The 18,300-nt window shown below is 49.0% G+C and overlaps 1 protein-coding gene across 1 annotated transcript in view; it reads right to left on the bottom strand.

Annotated features, from left to right (window-relative positions):
* Positions 1–11,835, bottom strand: part of Fat4 (FAT atypical cadherin 4) — a 133,302-nt gene extending 121,467 nt beyond the window's left edge. Inside the window, exon 1 of the mRNA XM_075951076.1 lies at positions 5,358–11,835. Coding sequence (XP_075807191.1) covers positions 5,358–10,532 — 5,175 coding nt within the window. The 5' untranslated portion in view covers positions 10,533–11,835. The remainder of the gene's footprint in view (positions 1–5,357) is intronic.
* Positions 11,836–18,300: the final 6,465 nt, after the last annotated feature.

Raw genomic sequence — 18,300 nt, 5'->3', positions numbered from 1 at the left:
GGATGAATCTGAGAGGGGTTAGCTGTGGAAATATTTGAGAAACTGAAACGCGTCAGCAGTATCAAACTGAACAATGGCGTTAAATCATGGGTAGAAGACCCAACAGTTCCAGAAGAAGATAGATGAAGAGATGGCCAACAGGTCTGTAAAGAATGCGCGACATCAAAGATCCTCAGGCAAACGTGACCCTCCGTGTCACTCTCCACGCCAGTGACACCCCACCCCCTTTAGAACTATTGCCACCCAAAACAGGTTAGTGCTCCAAAGGCTGCAAGAATGTACTCACATGCACTCGTACATGCAGGTTAATCAGCTTCCCATGACTATAACAAAATCCCTTGGATGATCAGTTCATAAGGATAATTTTTTTTTTTTTTTGTGGACTACAGTTTTGCAGGCTGTGGTTCATGACCCATTGGCATCCTTGATTTAGGCCAGTGGAAAGGCATCAGACTGGGTTAGAAGGGCATGGTGGAGTGAACTGGCTGCATCATGAGGCAGAGAAAAAGGAGGAAGAGGAAGGGACTGCAGGTACTGGCCTCCTTTAAGGATGTCCTGAATATCCTAAATGCCCCCCACTAAGCTGCAGCTGTCCAGGGTGCCACAAAACCTCAGTGGGGACACCAGAGGGACCAAGTCAACAAAATTTGAACTGTAGCAGCGGAATGCAAACTGGTGACTCCATCACAGAAAACAGAAAATTCACGAACAAACATTAAAGAGAGAAGTGTCACAGGCTACAATAACCCATCACTGAATGTGTCCAGACAGGAGGAAATGCAAGCCTTGGAGAGACAAACCTACATCCATGTTGCTGATGATACAATGTATTTATGAACCTGGAAAGGACATATATGCTATGGACGATCATAATGAAAATAACTGTGATATGCAATAAACTGACAGAGTAGCAAGGCTTGACTACATCACAATAGACACACAAACACACATACATGCATACATACATATGAAGACATACATGTATCCATATACACATATACATACCTGCATACATATATATATACATACATCACACTATCACACTTAAGCACACACACACACATGCACACACATAAACACTCTCATGCACACACAAACATGTTCTTTAGAACAGTCATCTATCCATCATTTAAAACAAGTATATTTGAAATTCATAAAATAACCTACCATAAAGATCCTTTCTGACAAAGTCTCCATCACTTTCCTTTCTGACAAAGTCTCCCTCATTTACACCATTTTTTTCTGAATTGCATATAGCTGATAGATACATCTTAAATAGGCAAAGATCCATTTGTAAGGTAGCAGAGAGCATAGATTTTCATGTCACTACACAGGTAACTCTGCTGACTGATTTCCTGATGTCTTGCCAATAAGTCCCAGGGCAATGTCTTTCCAGATGGTAAAATCAATGATTACCTGAACAGGGAACCAAACCAAAATACTTTTCCATTACCCTACCTAAAACCTACCTGTTTGAGAACTGGAATAATGTCAGATATTTTAACTGGGAAACAAACAAACAAAACAAAACAAAATGCTTGAGACTTCTACTGTATTCTGTAAGTCATGGCCAAAGAGAATTTTTAAATGCGAGATATTACTTCAAATTTTCAACTTTGAACATGTAACATCTTTAAACAAAAAAGAACATTATGAGTCCTCAGTAGTCCTCATTGTTACTATGTTCAGCGAGTCAGGTTTTATCCCATGATTTTTCAGACCCGGGGCCAGCTGGCCTTGGTGAGTTCCCGATGGGGGGAGAAGGAGGGAAAGGGGAGGCGGTGGTGGGGAGGAGACAGAAATCTTTAATAAATAAATAAATAAAAGAACATTATGTTTCAGGTAATGTTAATAAATCTGCAACTTTTTTTTTTTTGCTTTGTTAAAACGAGTCCCTCGGTTACTTTTCTGTGACTGAGATAGAATACCAGGACTGAAAGCGATTTACAGACAAAAGCATTGACCTTGGCTTATGGTTCTAGAGGGATAAAAGTCCCCCATGATGGACAGGCAGGGCAGCAAACCAAGGAGTAGGAAGCTGAGAGATCACATCTCAACCACAAACAGGAAGCTGAGATGCAAAAAGATGCAAACTTGTCATGGATTGAGGCCATAAGCTCTCCAAGCCTTCTCCAATACTCATCTAGCAAAGCTCCACCCCCTGAAAGCTAGAAAATCCCGGAGTCCATGGGGGACATTTCTTATTCAAGCCACCACAACTAATAAAGAAAGATGGTTACGACACACCCTTAACCAGAAGGCCCTTGGGGAGTTTCAGGGGAGCATGAGGGGGTCCAGAGGCCAGTGGCCTGGAAAGCAGCCCATGTGACCCTGGTCAGCTGCAGGCACTCTTCCACTCACACAGTAATCCTACGCCAGACCACCCTTTATTCCCTCTGTTCTTTTGAATTTCTGACAATCCTCTTTTCATCTGTAGAACAGAGGTAACTCCTATTCTCTGCCCTTGTTCAACTGATGGGTCAAGTTTACCCCCAGCTTTTCATGGACTCACTCCCCAAAAAAGCTGTGTTCTGACCTTGGTTCTTCCCGTGGTACTCAGCAGTAACAAGCTTGCAGTACCTACCACATGCTGGGTAATAAATGAGACTCTGAAATAAAAAGGATCAATATAGCCAAGTACCTGGTCACCATGGCGTCTAGCGGAGACCCAATGCTGCAAGTCTGTAAATAAAACAGACTTCTAAATTTTAATGAATTTTAATTAAAATTAATTCATCAATTAATTGAGGTATTATAGTAGACAGCTTTTGGAGGTATTCCTGCCTTAGCTAAAGCATTCAAGCTTTAGCTTTGACAGGTGGCATGAGAGAATGTGTGTGTCCCTTGTCAAGTTTCCCAAGTGAACAATACCACAGACTGCAGGCCAATCTCCCATCTTCTCCCCTGACTCTCTCATCACACAGAATGTGTGACACTGGCCTGAGCCCCGAGCAAGCTGCCCAGATCCCTATCAGGTCAGACAAATGCATGTTTTCAAATACACTAAAAAGAAGCTGGGAAGGAACAGTGCCCAAGTCACCTCTGCCGTCGACACCCTATGGCTTCTCACTGCAGCATCCTAACTAGCTAACTGAGCAATTGAAAAAAAAATCAGCTTACTCTATAATGTTGGGGGAACACAATCAAGAATAACATGACCTTTTACCTCCAAACTACTGCTTTCAGTGCTCTTTGGGCATAACAAACAAAAACATTTGGTTTAAATTTCAGGAGTGGCTGTAACCTGGGAACTCAATGTTGGTTTACAGTTTCAGCACTTTTAGTACACTGAGGGTATCCTGATGCATTGGTGCACACTTTTGTGTGTGTGTGTGTGTGTGTGTGCAAGAGAGAAAGAGAGAGAAATGAACACTCATACAGGTACACACACACATGCGTGCATGCACACACACAGGCACACACACATACACTAGTCCTCAGATTGATTCTCCTTTGGTTTGTCTGAAGTCTGAAAGAGTACTTTTCATACTGATGTCAACTGAGGTTAAAGACGCAATGGGCATGCTGTCCCCCATTCCTAACAAAAGTTATTTGTAATAATTATCTTTAGTCTTCGTGCCTATTCCAGAGACATCACTATCTGGCACACTTGTGGCAAGTCCGTCTTCCCCTATGGAATGGGTGAGTCACAGGCGCGATGGGTCTCCTAATGGAACCCAGGAGCATTCCTTCCCATGCTCTGCTCTCCTCCAATAAAAGACGTGAGTGAAATAAACACCTAATTATGTCATCTGTTTAACGAATGCAGCCATTATCCAGAGAGACGTAATTGCCAGCCTTCAGTAAATATTTGGGTGTTTAAACTAATCGAGGCTGTTCATCTCAGAAGGAACTACAGAGAAGAAAGTGAGAGATGGAATATGCACAAATCCAACAATGATTTATGCATAAATCATGACCTGATCCAAACCAAAGACCACTGATGTTAAGATCTTTAGAGCAGTAAGTAGATGGAAGGAGACAGTTTGTCCCTGAAGCCTCTCAGGAAAGATGTGCAAGGAAAAATTGAAATTCATTTACAATTACATGACCATTGGGAATTATATTTCTAATGAGCGCTAATGCCCTCGGATCTCATCAGTAGGATGCATAAAGCTAGTGATCACACACACACACACACACACACACACACACACACACACACACAATCACAGGGGATTCCAGAAGATAATAATAAAAACAAACACTCAAAATGAAATGAAAGCATGCTTGGTCTCCCCCAAGGAGAAAGCAAGTAAATAAACGCAACAGCCTCAATTTCACCACCATGTTATATTTGGATGCCTGCCAGGCATCAGAAACCACATTTGATATTTTGAGTTTTTGCCTGAGAGGCAGAGGCTAGGACATCTCTGAGGAGAGTGGGAAGCAGCAGAGGGAGGAAGACTCAGAAAACATCAATCAAACGTTCTAGAAGGTAGCTGTACCCATTCTTGGCAATTCGCACACAGCCCTGGAACGAAGGAGCTTAGTTGAGAAGATGCCAATCAATGATAGTAGGATGGGCGGAGACGACAGTTCAGCCTGTGACTCTGGAGGATGGACTCCGAGACTTGACTTCTGTACAGGGCAGCCTTCCCCACCTGGAGACAGGACCAGTGCCTGCACCGGCGCATCTAACAGCAGCGCACTTTTATCCCAAGACTCACAGGGGAACTTTGGATCTAACTGTTCACAGCTACCCGAGTTAGCTTAGGAAGAAAGAGCAGCATTTCCTCCGTGCCAGGAGGTCGTTTGCAAGCCCCTCGGGCAGAAGAAATCAGGAATCTCCACACACTTGGCTCACCACGTCGAGATTACTCACTGCCTATGATCTGCCAAGCTCGCTGAGGATGGGGAAGTCAATGCTGCCCTAGTGTAAACTGCCACGCAGGCTCCAGCAAAACCCAACTCAGAAACCTAACCCACTCAGAGACCTGGCAAAACCCTTCACCTTGGGAACCGGGATTCAACTCCAAGACTGCCCATCCCCCAGCTGATTTCCTTACTGAGAGAAATCTAGGTTAGTCCATACAAATGGGCTTTAGTCACTCATGAAAATGGCAAATGCTTTGTCCAGTAGCCTTACACTCATGATTGCAGGTAAGGGATATTGACGTTCTAAAAAGTTCATTATTTATTATAGCCTGAATGATAGCTGCATTTTTCTGAAAATGTCAGTAGGTGACAACATTTTTCAAGTTGTCCCTGTTTATAAAAGCAGCCACAAAAACACAGTTAAATCATAGAAAGTAAGCACACTAGCAAAGACATATGTATGTATATATATATATATGTAAATATATACATATATAAAGCCCACCCAGAGCAAATAATAAAGGAACCCAAGCTCTCACCTCTGCTCTCTGTGTCCTGGGAAAGGCAGATGACTTCTCAATGGCATAGACATCCACCAGGTAGAGACATGCTCCCTGCTCCCGGTCCAAAATGGCTGCAGTTTGAATGATACCAGTCTGCCGTCCAATGGTAAAGAGACGTCCAACAGTCTTTTCTTCACAGTGAACAGAAACGATGTAATACTCCACCGGAGCCTCTGACCCTCTGGGGCTAGCTGCTTCTATGGATATGACATTGGTACCAATGGGCTCCCCTTCCTTCAAGATGGTTATGTATTTGTTCTGTGTGAAAACAGGCCCATCAAGGCCCTGGAGGATGACGGTCAGTTCCGTGGTTGACTTCCTCCTCTCGGGGCCCAGGTCTGTGGCTGACACTATGAGGTTGTAGATGAGCTGCGAAGGCACCAAGGCGGAAGCCACACGAAGGTCTCCGCTGTAGCGGTCCACGGTGAAGGTGTCCGTGTCCCCGTTCACTATCTCATATTCGACCTCGCCATTGGCACCTTCGTCGGGGTCTGCAGCCATGATGGTAGTCAAGACCGAACCGATCATGGCCGAGGGGTCTGCAGCCAGGGCATTTTGGGATATAAACATTGGGACATTGTCGTTGAGGTCTGTCACCAAAATGGTCACATTTTTCAAAGCGTACCTTCTGGTTTCTATCGGCACTGCCTGGTCGTTGGCTTTCACGGTCAGCTCAAAGAGATTGGCAAACTCGCGGTCGATCTCAGCGCTGGTGTAGATGGTCCCTTTGACTTCGTCTATGCTGAAGTGGTTGCCGCGGGGCATCTGTTGAATGATGGCGTAAGACAGCTGCCCATTGATGTCCGCATCCGGGTCGTGCGCTGTCACAGAAATGACAGATGTGCCAAGAGGGATATTCTCCACGATAGACTTGAAAATGTCTCCCGGAGGAAAGCTTGGGGGATTGTCATTGAAGTCCCTCACATGGATCACCACTGACATCGTGGATGACCGAGGAGGCCGCCCTTGGTCTTTCGCTGTTATATTCAATTTATATAAAGACTGCGTCTCAAAGTCCAACTTCTTGGCAAGAAAGATACTCCCAGTGTTTGGACTAATGCTGAAAGTCCCATGGTTGTTTGACCCTGTGATAGTGTAGTGCAAGTCTGCATTGGCACCAGAGTCGGAATCAGTGGCGGTAACAGAGGAAACAAGTTCACCAATCCTCATGTTTTCCAAGACATCCACAAACAGTGTTGACTTTGGAAAAGAGGGGGTATTGTCATTTTCATCCAAAATATCAATACTGAGTGTGCAGGTTGAGTTGAGGGAGATGGCCCCCGAATCCACCGCCTGGATGAGGAGGGAATAGGCAGGGGTCGCTTCATAGTCTAACTTGCCTATGAGAGTCACCTGGCCAGAGAACCTGTCTATAGAAAACTGTCTTTCTTCATTTCCTTTGAGGATAGAGTAGTGGATGAGGCCGTTACTGCCTTCATCCACGTCTGAGGCGGACACCCGTAAGACCTGGGTCAGATTGGTCGCCGTCTCTGACACTGTAGCTTGGTAAAAGTCTTTTAGAAACTTGGGGGCGTTGTCATTGATGTCCTTCATGTAGACATGCACGGTGGCCTGGTCCTTGAGAGGCTGGGGGAGGCCCTGATCTGTGGCTATCACTGTGAAGCTGAACACTGCTGTGCCCCGTCTCCTCATGAGTGACTCCCTGTCGAACTTGTGGGTGCTGGTGATCTCCCCAGTGACAGCATGCAGCTCAAAATCAGGCTGGGCGACCTCGAAAGTGTACCTCACTTCCCCATTCGGCCCGAAGTCTTTGTCCACAGCATTGACTTTGCCTACAAATGACCCGGCTCTCTGCTCCTCTTCAAAGTAAAATGTGTAATTGGTACTATTAAACAAGGGCCTATTGTCGTTCACATCTTCTAAAATCACAGTGACATTCACAGTAGCACTTAGGGGCTCCACTGCCCGGTCAGAGGCAACGACCACTAACACATATCTCTCCTGAAGTTCACGGTCCAGTTCACTTTTTATATACAACTGGCCATCTGGAAAGATGCCAAAGGCATCGCCAGCATTCCCATCTGTGATTGTATAGGCTATTTCCCCGTTTGCCCCAGAATCTTCGTCGGAAGCTTGCACTTTAAAAAACCGAGAATTCACGGGCTCTGACTCAGAAAGGGTGACCTCATAGGAAATCTGGTCAAACACTGGTGGGTTGTCATTTACATCGTGGACATAAACTGTCAAAATGACGCTGGAGGAGAGCTGGGGGACGCCCATATCCGAGGCCAAGATTTCTACCTGGTAGGAGCCCGTGTGAACATCCAGGGCGCCCAGAAGACTGATGCTACCGTTCTGCTCGTTGATAGCAAATAGGTTCTTGGGGTTCTGCTTCAGACTATAGAGCACCCTGCCGTTGACACCTTCATCGGGGTCCACAGCTTTGGCCTGGAAGATGCTGTGTCCTGCCTGCCAGTTCTCCACTGCATTTATGCTCTCTACTGCCTGGAGGAAGTGGGGGGCGTTATCGTTCAAGTCTTTCACGGTGATGTTAACCACGGTGTCCCCTGCTACTGCGCCCCCACTGGCCACGACTCTCAGCTGATAGAAGGACTGTTCTTCCCTGTCGATCACACTGGCTGTGGTCAGCTGCCCGGTGATGGGATGCACAGCAAACGTACCTCTCTGGTCCCCAGTAGTGATGAGATAGCTGATGTTGGCATTGAGGTCCATGGTGGTTGCAGAAACACTGCCCACGTGGTACCCTAGAGCCACGTTCTCAAAGACCACGAAGCTGTAAGCAGCCTGGCTGAACACGGGTGGGTTGTCTTGTGTATCTAGCACCGTGACTGTGACTATGGCCTGGTTCGGGGACTGTAGGTTGCCTCCATCAGTAGCCACTATCTGCAGCTGGTAGGCTGTTTTCTCTTCTCTGTCTAGGGCCATCCTTGTAGAAATAACCCCGCTCTTAGAATTAATCTGAAACCTCGACCTGTCCCCAGCTGAAATACTGTACTGAACAGTCCCGTTGGGACCCATGTCTGGGTCGGTAGCAGACACGGTGGTGACATAGCTACCTCCAGGCTCATTCTCCTGAATATGAGCAAAGTATTGGACTGGGTAGAACACGGGGCTGTTGTCATTGATATCCAGAAGGCTGACATTGACCTGAGCTGTGGACGACTGGGGAGGGGAGCCCAGGTCTGTCGCTAGAATCAACAGACAGTGGAAGGCCTGCTCCTCTCTGTCTAGGGAGGAAGTAGTAGTCAGTCTCCCAGATACAGGATCCAGGCGGAAGAGCCTTTGGTCACCCTCGGCCTCTTGCAGGGAGAAGCGCACCGTCCCGTTGTCGCTCAGATCCCCGTCGGTTGCCCCTATAACCAACAGCTCCGTCCCAGCTGGAGCATTCTCAACCACAGATACCTCATAGCCTTCAGGCTGGCTAAACACGGGCTTTTCGTCATTGACGTCCAAGACAGTTACCACAAGCTGGGCATAGGACACCTTGGGGTGGACCCCCTGGTCTCGGGCACTGATATTCAGTACAATCTGGGAGGCAAGTTCACGGTCAAGGCCCCCTGCAGCACTGGTGGTCACCAGGCCACTGTTCTCACTGATGTGGAACCAGCCCAACCCATTTCCAGAGACGATGCTGTAACGCAGGTTCGCATTGAGACCAGAGTCACCGTCAGTGGCAGACACCCCACTCACATAGCTCCCCGGAGGCGCCTCCTCGCTCAGGTTCACTCTGTACACTTGCTGTGCAAAGACCGGAGGGTGATCATTGATGTCATTGACGAAAATGACCAAGCTGGCCACGGAGGAGCGCGCCTGAACCTCGGCGGTAGGGGGCGCCCCAGAGTTATCCGAGACGGAGACTGTGAGGTTGTAGGATGGGATTCGCTCGCGGTCCAGGGCGCTGGCCACCTTGATGAGACTCAGGTTGGGCACCTTGCTCCTCTGTACCTCAAAGTGGCGTTGCTCGTTGCCCCCGAGAATCTGCACCGAGATGTTTCCGTTGGCTGCCGGGGAGTCCGCGTCCGTCACGGTGAGCAGAGCAACCACGGTACCCACCTGCGCATTCTCATCCACCGAAGCGTAGCGCGAGGTGGCGGGGAAGTAGCGAAACTTCACTACAGGGTCGTTGTCGTTGACATCCAGCAGCTGGATGAGCGCTTCGGCACGCCCGGTGAGCGAGGGCACACCACGGTCCGTGGCCTGCACTGTCAGCGAATACTGTCGCCGGGCCTCGAAGTCTAGCGGCTCTCGCACGGTGATGAGCCCCGTCTCCGGGTCCATCTGGAAGGGGGTTCCCTCATCCTGCAGCCGGTAACGGATGTCCGCATTGGTGCCCTCGTCTGCGTCCGCCGCCGCCACCTGCAGGACACTCGAGCCCACAGCCGCGTCCTCGGGCACCCCCGCCTGGTAATGGGAACTGCCAAACACCGGGGGATTGTCGTTAATGTCCTGTACAGTCACATTGACCTGAAGGTAACCCCGCCGCTTTGGCTCACCCTTGTCCTCCACCTCCACCAGGAGCTGGTACTGCGGTGTGACCTCGCGGTCCAGCCCACCCTTGGACACCAGGTGCAGGAACGCACCCTCGCCACTGGGGTTCAAGGTAATGTCCAGGCGAAAGCGACCCGCCTCGTTGCCGCGGACGATGCGGTAAGAGCGGTGATCCACGCCGTTGGAGCCGATGTCAGAGTCCGTGGCGGTGTCCAGAATGACCTGACGCCCACTGCCACTGTCCTCTTTGAAGGTGACCACGATCGAGGGATCCGGGAAGACTGGGGCATTGTCGTTGAGGTCACGCACCAACACCCGCACCTCGGTAGGGTAGGTGGGCGCGCTGGAAAGGACCACCAGGTTGACTACGTCGCTGGGCAGGCTCTCGCGGTCGATGGTGGCCGTGGTGTACAGCGCTCCGGTGCTGCTGTTAATAGCGAACAGGGCGTGGCTTTCGCTGAGCCGGTAGGTGAAGCCCGGGCGTGTTGGGATGGTGCCCACCAGAGTCCCTGGAGGCTGCTCTTCCATCACCTGGAACACCTGACGCTGTTCGGCCGCTTGGACTCGGGCTGGGCCCGGGAGCAGAGACAACAACCCCCAGACTCGCAGTAGCTGGCACAGGGATGGAGAGAGTAGCGGGAGCCGCCTGCGGCCAGGAGCCGGGTCTGCGGCCAAGTTCATGGTCCTGGTTTCCAGGAACCGTGAGAGGAAGAGAAGCAAGGTGAAGGAAACGGGATGGTCAGCAGGGCTTCTGAGTGGCGCCAGTCAAAAGCCAGTTTGGCTAGAGATCTCTGAAGTTCAGAAGAGTGAGCCAGGGGCAGAAGCTCAAGGAAAGGCTCCCGGTGGCCGGTGAGACGCGCAGCGTAGGGGAGGATGAGGCGACAGGCGGCGGGGCATCCCTGGACTCTCCCGAGAAAGTTTCAAGGCCTCTAGACACTTGGATTGGAAATCCGAGTCTGAGCGTCCAGACCGCGAGAGGAGTTGCGAGATGAGGCCTGGATTTGGGGGGACCTGAGGAGTCACTCACTGCATGCACGTCTCTCCAAAAACTTTAGAACTTACCCGGAGCTTGATGCCAAACAGGACAGAGCATAGAGGTGCACAATCTCTGCACCCCGCAGACTGAGCAGGGACGCCGGACGAAGGCGAAACTTGCGGTGCAGACTCCTCTAGGGTTTCACTCCGGAGGAGCTAGGAAGGTTTTCTCTGGATCGGGCTCCTTCCCTTCGCAGAGGAGGCACCCGGGGCACCGCGTGCCCACCGAGTCTCCAGCAGCCCTCAACTCAGTCCTCTTGCTGGTAACCTGGGATGTCTTTGCGCCCACCGCAGCTCGGAGCCCGAGGTCCAGCCCAGGCTGCCGCAGGCGCCTTTCCGCATCCTTCACCTCCGCGCCGGCATCATTTGTACATCCACAGAGCGCGGGTTCCCCTTCCTCCTCGGCGTCTTGGGGGTCGGACAGCAGCAGCAACAGTGCTGGTTCCCCGAGTCCCCTCCCCTCACCATGCCAGGGGTTCTTCCCCGGGCGTCAGCGGGCACCAGCGCCCTCGAAAGAGCCTCGCCCTTGTCCTGGTATCTCTATTTTTATTGTCCCGGGTCAGTTTCACTTTGTAATCCGCTAGGCTTTGTGTTTGGGGAGGGGTGGGTCCCTCCGTCGCGGTCTCCGCGGAGGATGGGGACGCGGAGGTGCGGTGCAGCTGCACGGGGCGCCGGGTGGGCGCGCTCCTTCGCAGCCAGGGCTCGGAGGTGGCACCGCCGCGGATCTGGAGCCGGGCGAGTCCCCCGCTCCCTCTCCGGGTCCCTCGTACTCTCCCCGCCCCTTCCCTGCTGCGCGCACACACGCACTCACACACACGCGCGCACACACGGAGGGGGAGGGCTGTCCGCGATCGCGAGCAGGACTGAGAAACTTTGCTCGCCCCTCGATGCTCCGGGACTCCAGTGGCCGCCACTCCCCTGTTCTGGTCCTGTCACCCGCGGGCCCTGCCCCGCTGCAGCCCATTGGCCACAGCCCCGCCCGGAGTCCCCGCCGCCCTAGCCTCCTGCCGCCACTGGCTGGGGCGACGCTCGTCACCGCGGCCTCCGAGGCTGTGGGCGGGCGGTGGGCGAGCCCCGCGGCGGAGGCGCAAAGAAGGGGGCGACCACCCCCCAACTCCTTTCTATTTATTTATTTTCCCTTTTGGTCAAATCTTGGCCGGCGTCGGCGCAATCACAGCAAGAGGCAGCCACGGAATAGATGGGGGTGGGGTCAGGTTTGGAAATAAATAAGTTTAGTGGCCGGAGCTGGGGGTGCCATTAGGCTGTTAGGCTGGTAATAATTCGGTGGAGGGGGTCGAGGGAAATGAAAGAAAGGCTGGGGGCGAGGGTCTGTTAACGCGGGAGGAAGGATTAGGCAAAGCCTGTCTGGGAATGCGCGCCGCTGCTGTGCTTTAACCATTTCGTGCCCTCGCCAGGGCAGTGCCGGAGCGGAGCGAGCTGCTGCCCACGGGACCTCGCAGATCCCCAGCTCTTCCCCACTCGTGAACTTGCGCCGCAAGCCGCTATCCCTCGGCTCCAGAGGACACCGAGGCCTCGGTGCCAGCAGTCCTCCAACTTCTCAAAGGAAGAGAGGGGCACTCGGGTACCCGCAGCTTGGTTAGTCTCCCAGCTGGAATCCGGTTCACAGACCAGCCCCCGGGCTTGGGCTGAAACAATGGCAGTTTCTGCGGGGACAGTTTCCTCTTACAATCCCAGTCTGGAATTTTGACCACCGGTGGGGCTCCCCCCTCCCCGACATTTTCTGGCCAAAGAAAATCTAATAACGTTTGGTTTCGGTTTTGGTTTGGGGGCGCAGGAGGGGGAGGAATAGCTTTAAGAAAAATAGAAATAAATAAAATGAAGTTTAAATTTAATTTTTAAGTGTCACACATCACCAACTGCACTCATGATCCCCTGCCTCGGCTTATTTGTGTAGTGGCGCGCGAGGTTTCTTTAAAAGAAAAATAAAATAAAAACGTGACTCGGAATAGGGTCAATAATTTTCCCCTTTAAGGGAACCAACTTGCAAAATGTGAATTGAAGCCAAACAATGCAAATATAGGGCATATGTCATACAGTTTTGCCACAGGAATCCCTCCAAACCTCAAACTTTCGGAGCCCAGAGATTGTTCAAGCACGAGCCAACACTGCCCCCTGCTGGTTATAGAAAGTCTTGCAGCCACAGTGGCTGGTTCCGTGCTTTAAACTAAACGCAGACAGGGAGGATCTGGTTACAGAGCTAATTCCTCCTTCTTGCCAAGGGATGGGGGCAAAGAAAAGGCTCTGGAAGGTTCTCCTACTGCCTTTCCTTGTGTGAGGTCAGAAAATAATCAAAAGCAATAGAGAAGACAATACAGGATGCAAGCCACCTGTAACCTAAACGGAGGAGGATGGAGCCTGATTCTAAAACCATCGCGAATTCCTTTGTTTAGTTAGAACACTCGCTCCTGCCCCTTCCCCAGCTATAGCGCGAGGGGGGAACAGGACGTAGAACAGAGAGAGTTAGGCGTCTCTATTGCTGCATTTTTCAGACTACATAACTATCGAATGCCTACCATTAATTTACCCCTCCTCCTTAAAAAACAAAAACAACTACGGGGGGGGGCGCTTTTAAGCCCGGTCAAATTTTTTTTTTATCGCTGCCAACAACATACCGCTTAATGCCATTATTTGGCTGTAATTCAGGCAAAAGAGATTTCTAGATTAAAGTTGGATCTACAAGTTACTACAAGTCGTGGCTGCGAATGTCCGAAGATGGAAGAAGACTTCGTTTTTGTTTGCTAATCCTGCGCGGTGTAATACTCAGATACGTAAGAATGGAGCGAAATAACTCGGATATATTTAGGGAAGATGGAGTTCTTGCTGGTTTGCCTGGCTTCTGTTGGAGAACATGTGAAATGCCTTCACAGCCCAACAGGATGGAATTAACATCTCTTGCCAGTGAATTTAATTTGGGAAAACAGATAATTTAATTCATTCTGTGAAGTGAAGTGTTTAATCTGCGAAATAAGTGTATAGTCTTCATTTTACAAAATAAAGCAATACAAAAACGGGTCATAATCAGTCCAAAAAAAATCTGTTTGAAAAATTCCAAGGGAGGCTTGCCCACAAATTATTTAAGCAGTGGTATGGTGAGTTGAACTACTATTTTTCCATAGTGATGTAATCTACTCATTTGTAGATAATTCTACACAAAACTACAATTTTGTATGCATAGTATGTAATTTTAAAAGAAATCTAGAGTGTTTTATATAAAACATGAGATGAAGCTTTTGTTCTTTTTTCATTTTCTCCATTAGATTTCTAGAGCTGTGTTAGAATAGTACACTATCATTAATATGTATGTATAATTTCTCTTCTCCTGGTGAGGAGATGGCTCACTGTTTGGTAAAGACTTTTGCCAGGGACTCTTGACTGTCTCAATTCTATTCAGAACCAACTTAAAAGCCAGACAGAATAGCACAATTGTCCGTAACCCTGGCGACCCCTAGCGGTAGACAGGAGGCATAGACAGGGGAATCCCTGGAAACCAGGTCAAGCCGCCTGATGGATGTAGAGTTGAAAAGAAGGCTGGAAGGAGGTGGGAAGAGTGTACAGGCGCCAGGATGTCCTCTGACCGCCACACAGGTGCCTGCATCCATGCACAAACAACACACAAGCACATCTCTCTAACATACATATAGAAAAATCATTTTTTTGTAAAAGTGAAAGACATGAGGTCATCATATACATAAAATATATTTTAAAGCTACGAAACACACGAATAAGTAGGTGTCATTTGTAGAGCAGCAGCGGATGTAAGATATAAAAAACATTTCTGACTGTACATTTTCTCTTGTCTTCCAGTAAACCTGAACAAATGCAGCTATTTTCCCAACCCCTATCTTCACTTCTTATGAAAATGGTTGTTAAAATCAGAGATATAGCAAAAAATGGAATTAGTAGCCAATTAGAAACCATGCTGGTTGGTTTTTGTCAATTGGACCCAAAGTAGAGTCATTGTGCAAGAGGGAACTTGAACTGAGGATTGCCTCCTTTAGATTGGCCTGTTCCTGCCTTTGGGTCATCTTCTTGGTTAACACTTGATGCATGAGTTGGGCCACCCCTGGGCAGGTGGTCCTGGGCTGTAGAAGCAAGCATACTGAGCAAGCCATGCGAGCCAGCCAGGAAGCAGTCTTTTCCACTGATTCCTGTCTTGGCTTCTGTTTGCTCTCCTGTCCTGACTTCATCGGCGATGGACTGTGATGGGGAGGTGTAAACCAAATAAACGCGTTCCTCCCCAATACGGTTTTGGTTGGAATATGTAACTAGAACATATGGTTCTCAGGAACGATGGGGAATAAGGACACACATGTGTGCCCACGCAAGAGAGGAGCCAGAGAATACACGTCATTTGAACTTCACATTCGTGTGCTGCAGTTCGCTTTGTGACACTGTGCACATTCTTGCAATCATTTAATTCAATATCCAAATTTTTTTCTATGCTTTTTGGCCAGAAATGACAAGTATTAACTGAACCACACTCCTCGGTTCCCAGGGCCTCTGCAAGCCGGGACGGAATCTCTTCCTGCCTTCCTCTAATTGTCTCTACCCTCTTCTCAGCCTTTCCTTTCTGAAGCCAGTCTTCAGCGGGTGAAGACTGTGGACTTGATGGGACCTAGACTCCCCGCTGAGAGAAACCTCCAAGCAGGTCTGGAAGGGATTTCGGGATTGGTTTAACAGAGGTGGGGAAACCCACCCTGAGCATGTGATCATCGTCCCACAAGCCGGGCTTCTGGACTGAATAGAACAGAGGAGAACGAGAGCGGAACACCAGCCCTCACTGTGTGGATGTGGAGGTGTCTGTCTGTCTGTGTGTGGATGTGTGTGTGTGTGTGTGTGTGTGTGTGTGTGTGTGTGTATGTGTGTGTGTAGATATGGATGTGGATGTGTGTGTCTGTCTGTGTGTGGATGTGTGTGTGTCTGTCTGTGTGTGGATGTGTGTGGATGTGGATGTGTGTGTGTGTGTGTGTTTGTCTGTGTCTGTGTGTGCATGTGGTGTGACCTGCTGCCTCCTCCTATCGCCATGATGAGCTGGCTCCTCAAACTGGGAGACAAATTAATCTTGCCCTGGAAATTTTGCCACCTTTAAACAAGAGACGTACCCAGCATGAAGCCCAGACACACACCTCGCCTTGCCATTCTTTCCTCTCTTTGGCTCTTGTCTGACTTGTGCTCTTCCTGTCTATTCTGTGTAAACATCTAATGGGCCACACAAGCGCAAGCCTTTGGGCACTTGGTCCTCCCACTGTTTGAGAAAGATGTGGAAATTTAGCAAGTGAGGTCTTGACAGATGAGCTGGATCACTAGGGGGAATCCATGCGGCTTTCTAGCTCCCTACACCTAGTCCCTCTCTGCTTCCGGCTGCTATCGACATACGTTCCCACCTTTATGGAACAATCCCCTTAAGTTGCTCCTTGTTGGTCATGGCAACACGAAAGATAACCAGCGCCCTGCCCTTCCACTCCCAACCTCCAGGTCCACTGTGCCCTCTGTCCACTTCCCTCCACATGGGCTGCGCCAGTCTCTGCTCACTGGCTCTGCCCTACTCCTTAGCACCCTCCATGCCCCGCACACCCCACTCCCCACACTGAGAGGATTGTTTTCTACTGTTTTGAACAAACTAAACATAGTTTTGATGTTCTGTTAAAGTTGTGTCTGACATTTTCAGTTTCACAAACATTTACCTCTTTCTGCTTTATCAATACTATTGTACAGCAGGTTATTTGGTTATCTTGCCAATCTTTCTGGGACAGAGACGTTCATTTTAATTAAAATCCTTTAGTGGCTGATTTTTGAGTCCTAGGATGTCCTTGCTTCTGTAAAGAAAATCTGATGATTCTTTAAAAGCCAATGGTTGTCTTAACTTTGTTTGCTGTTTTTGTGATTTAAAAAAAAAATACCCTGACAAAAGCAAAGGCTTTGTTTTAGCTCAAGTTCCAAGTTATAGCTCATCACTGCAGAGCAGTGAAGGTGGCAGGAACCGGAAGCAGCTGGCCACACCACACCCATAGCCAAGAAGAGACAGAACAACTGTGGCAGGAACCGGAAGCAGCAGACCACACCACACCCACAGCCAAGAAGAGACAGAACAACTGTGGCAGGAACCGGAAGCAGCTGGCCACACCACACCCATAGCCAAGAACACTGAGAAGAAGGCCTGCTGTGCTCTGCTTGCTTCCTCTACTCAGACAGTTCAGGATCTGCTGCCTAGGGAACTGTGTCGCCCACAGTAGATGGGTTTTCCAACCTCAATGAACAACATTCCCACAGGCTATCTGGTCTAGACAATTCCTCCCTGAGACTCTCTTTCCAGGTGATCTTTTTAGGGTGTATCAACTTTACGATTTAGATATAACCATCCTGTTGGGTTATCATTTTATCTGAAACCAGTTTTTTCGTGGAACTAAGATATTCACCATGACCAAACAGGATTTTATGAAATGCTATATAATTACACATAAACTACAAACATGTTTATTCTCATGTTGACCTTGTGGTACACCCCTCACCCCAACCCCAGCACTTGGAAGTTGAGACAGGACAACCAAGAGTACAAAACCATCCTCAGCCACAAGAGGAACTTCTCTGTGGCTTCATTCTTTCCCAGGCTTCATAAGGTAAATCTTGGTATGAAGCCAGCTCTTGGATGTTTTATGAAAAATTATAAAACTCTGTCACTTTAGGTAAGTGATAGAATAATGCCCTGGTCTATCCTCAGACTGGAGGGGCTATCACTGCTGGTTCTTCACTCCTTTCCCTTTTCTGACTTCCTTTTTCCTAAGAATGACTGCACCCTTTGGGATTGATCTGTCATCCACAACCATCCAGCTTTTCTTGTCTTAGGGAAAATCCCTCAGTCCCATGTTCCTCTGCTAGCTCATTCCTGGGAATATTCAGCTAAACACTGGCTAATGTTTCAACTCCTTTTTTTTTTTCATAACCGTCCTTGGCTACTTTTAAGTCAACTTGACACAAGTTAAGGTCATCTGAGAGGAGGGAACCCCAAATGAGAATACACCTCCATGAGATCGAACTGTTGGCAAGCCTGTAGGGTGTTTTCTTTTTCTTTTTTTTTTTTTGAGACAGGAAAAAATTTTATTACTAGTCCTTGTTTCATTTTCAGTCTTTGAGACGCAAAGTCAAACTGAGTTTCGACAGGCACAGAGGCCCTCTGACTTACGGGTCCTCACCATTCGACGGGAGGTGTGATGGTTTCCCAGGAAACATGTGTACTCTGTGGAGGCTTTTCTGGTTGTCATACATGAAGAGAATGTGGAATAGGCCGCAGTTCTCTACCCAGGAACACAGTCAAACAACCAAAAGCCAAGGCAGCCTCCATACAAGAGAATTGTTCTGCCCGACATATCAACATCTCTGAGGTTAGTAAACCACT

The sequence above is a fragment of the Microtus pennsylvanicus genome, chromosome 16 (genome assembly GCF_037038515.1).
Source record: "Microtus pennsylvanicus isolate mMicPen1 chromosome 16, mMicPen1.hap1, whole genome shotgun sequence".
In the NCBI taxonomy this organism is placed as follows: domain Eukaryota; kingdom Metazoa; phylum Chordata; class Mammalia; order Rodentia; family Cricetidae; genus Microtus; species Microtus pennsylvanicus.
Note: the sequence above shows the minus strand (reverse complement) of the source record. Positions and strands in the feature narration are given on the sequence as shown.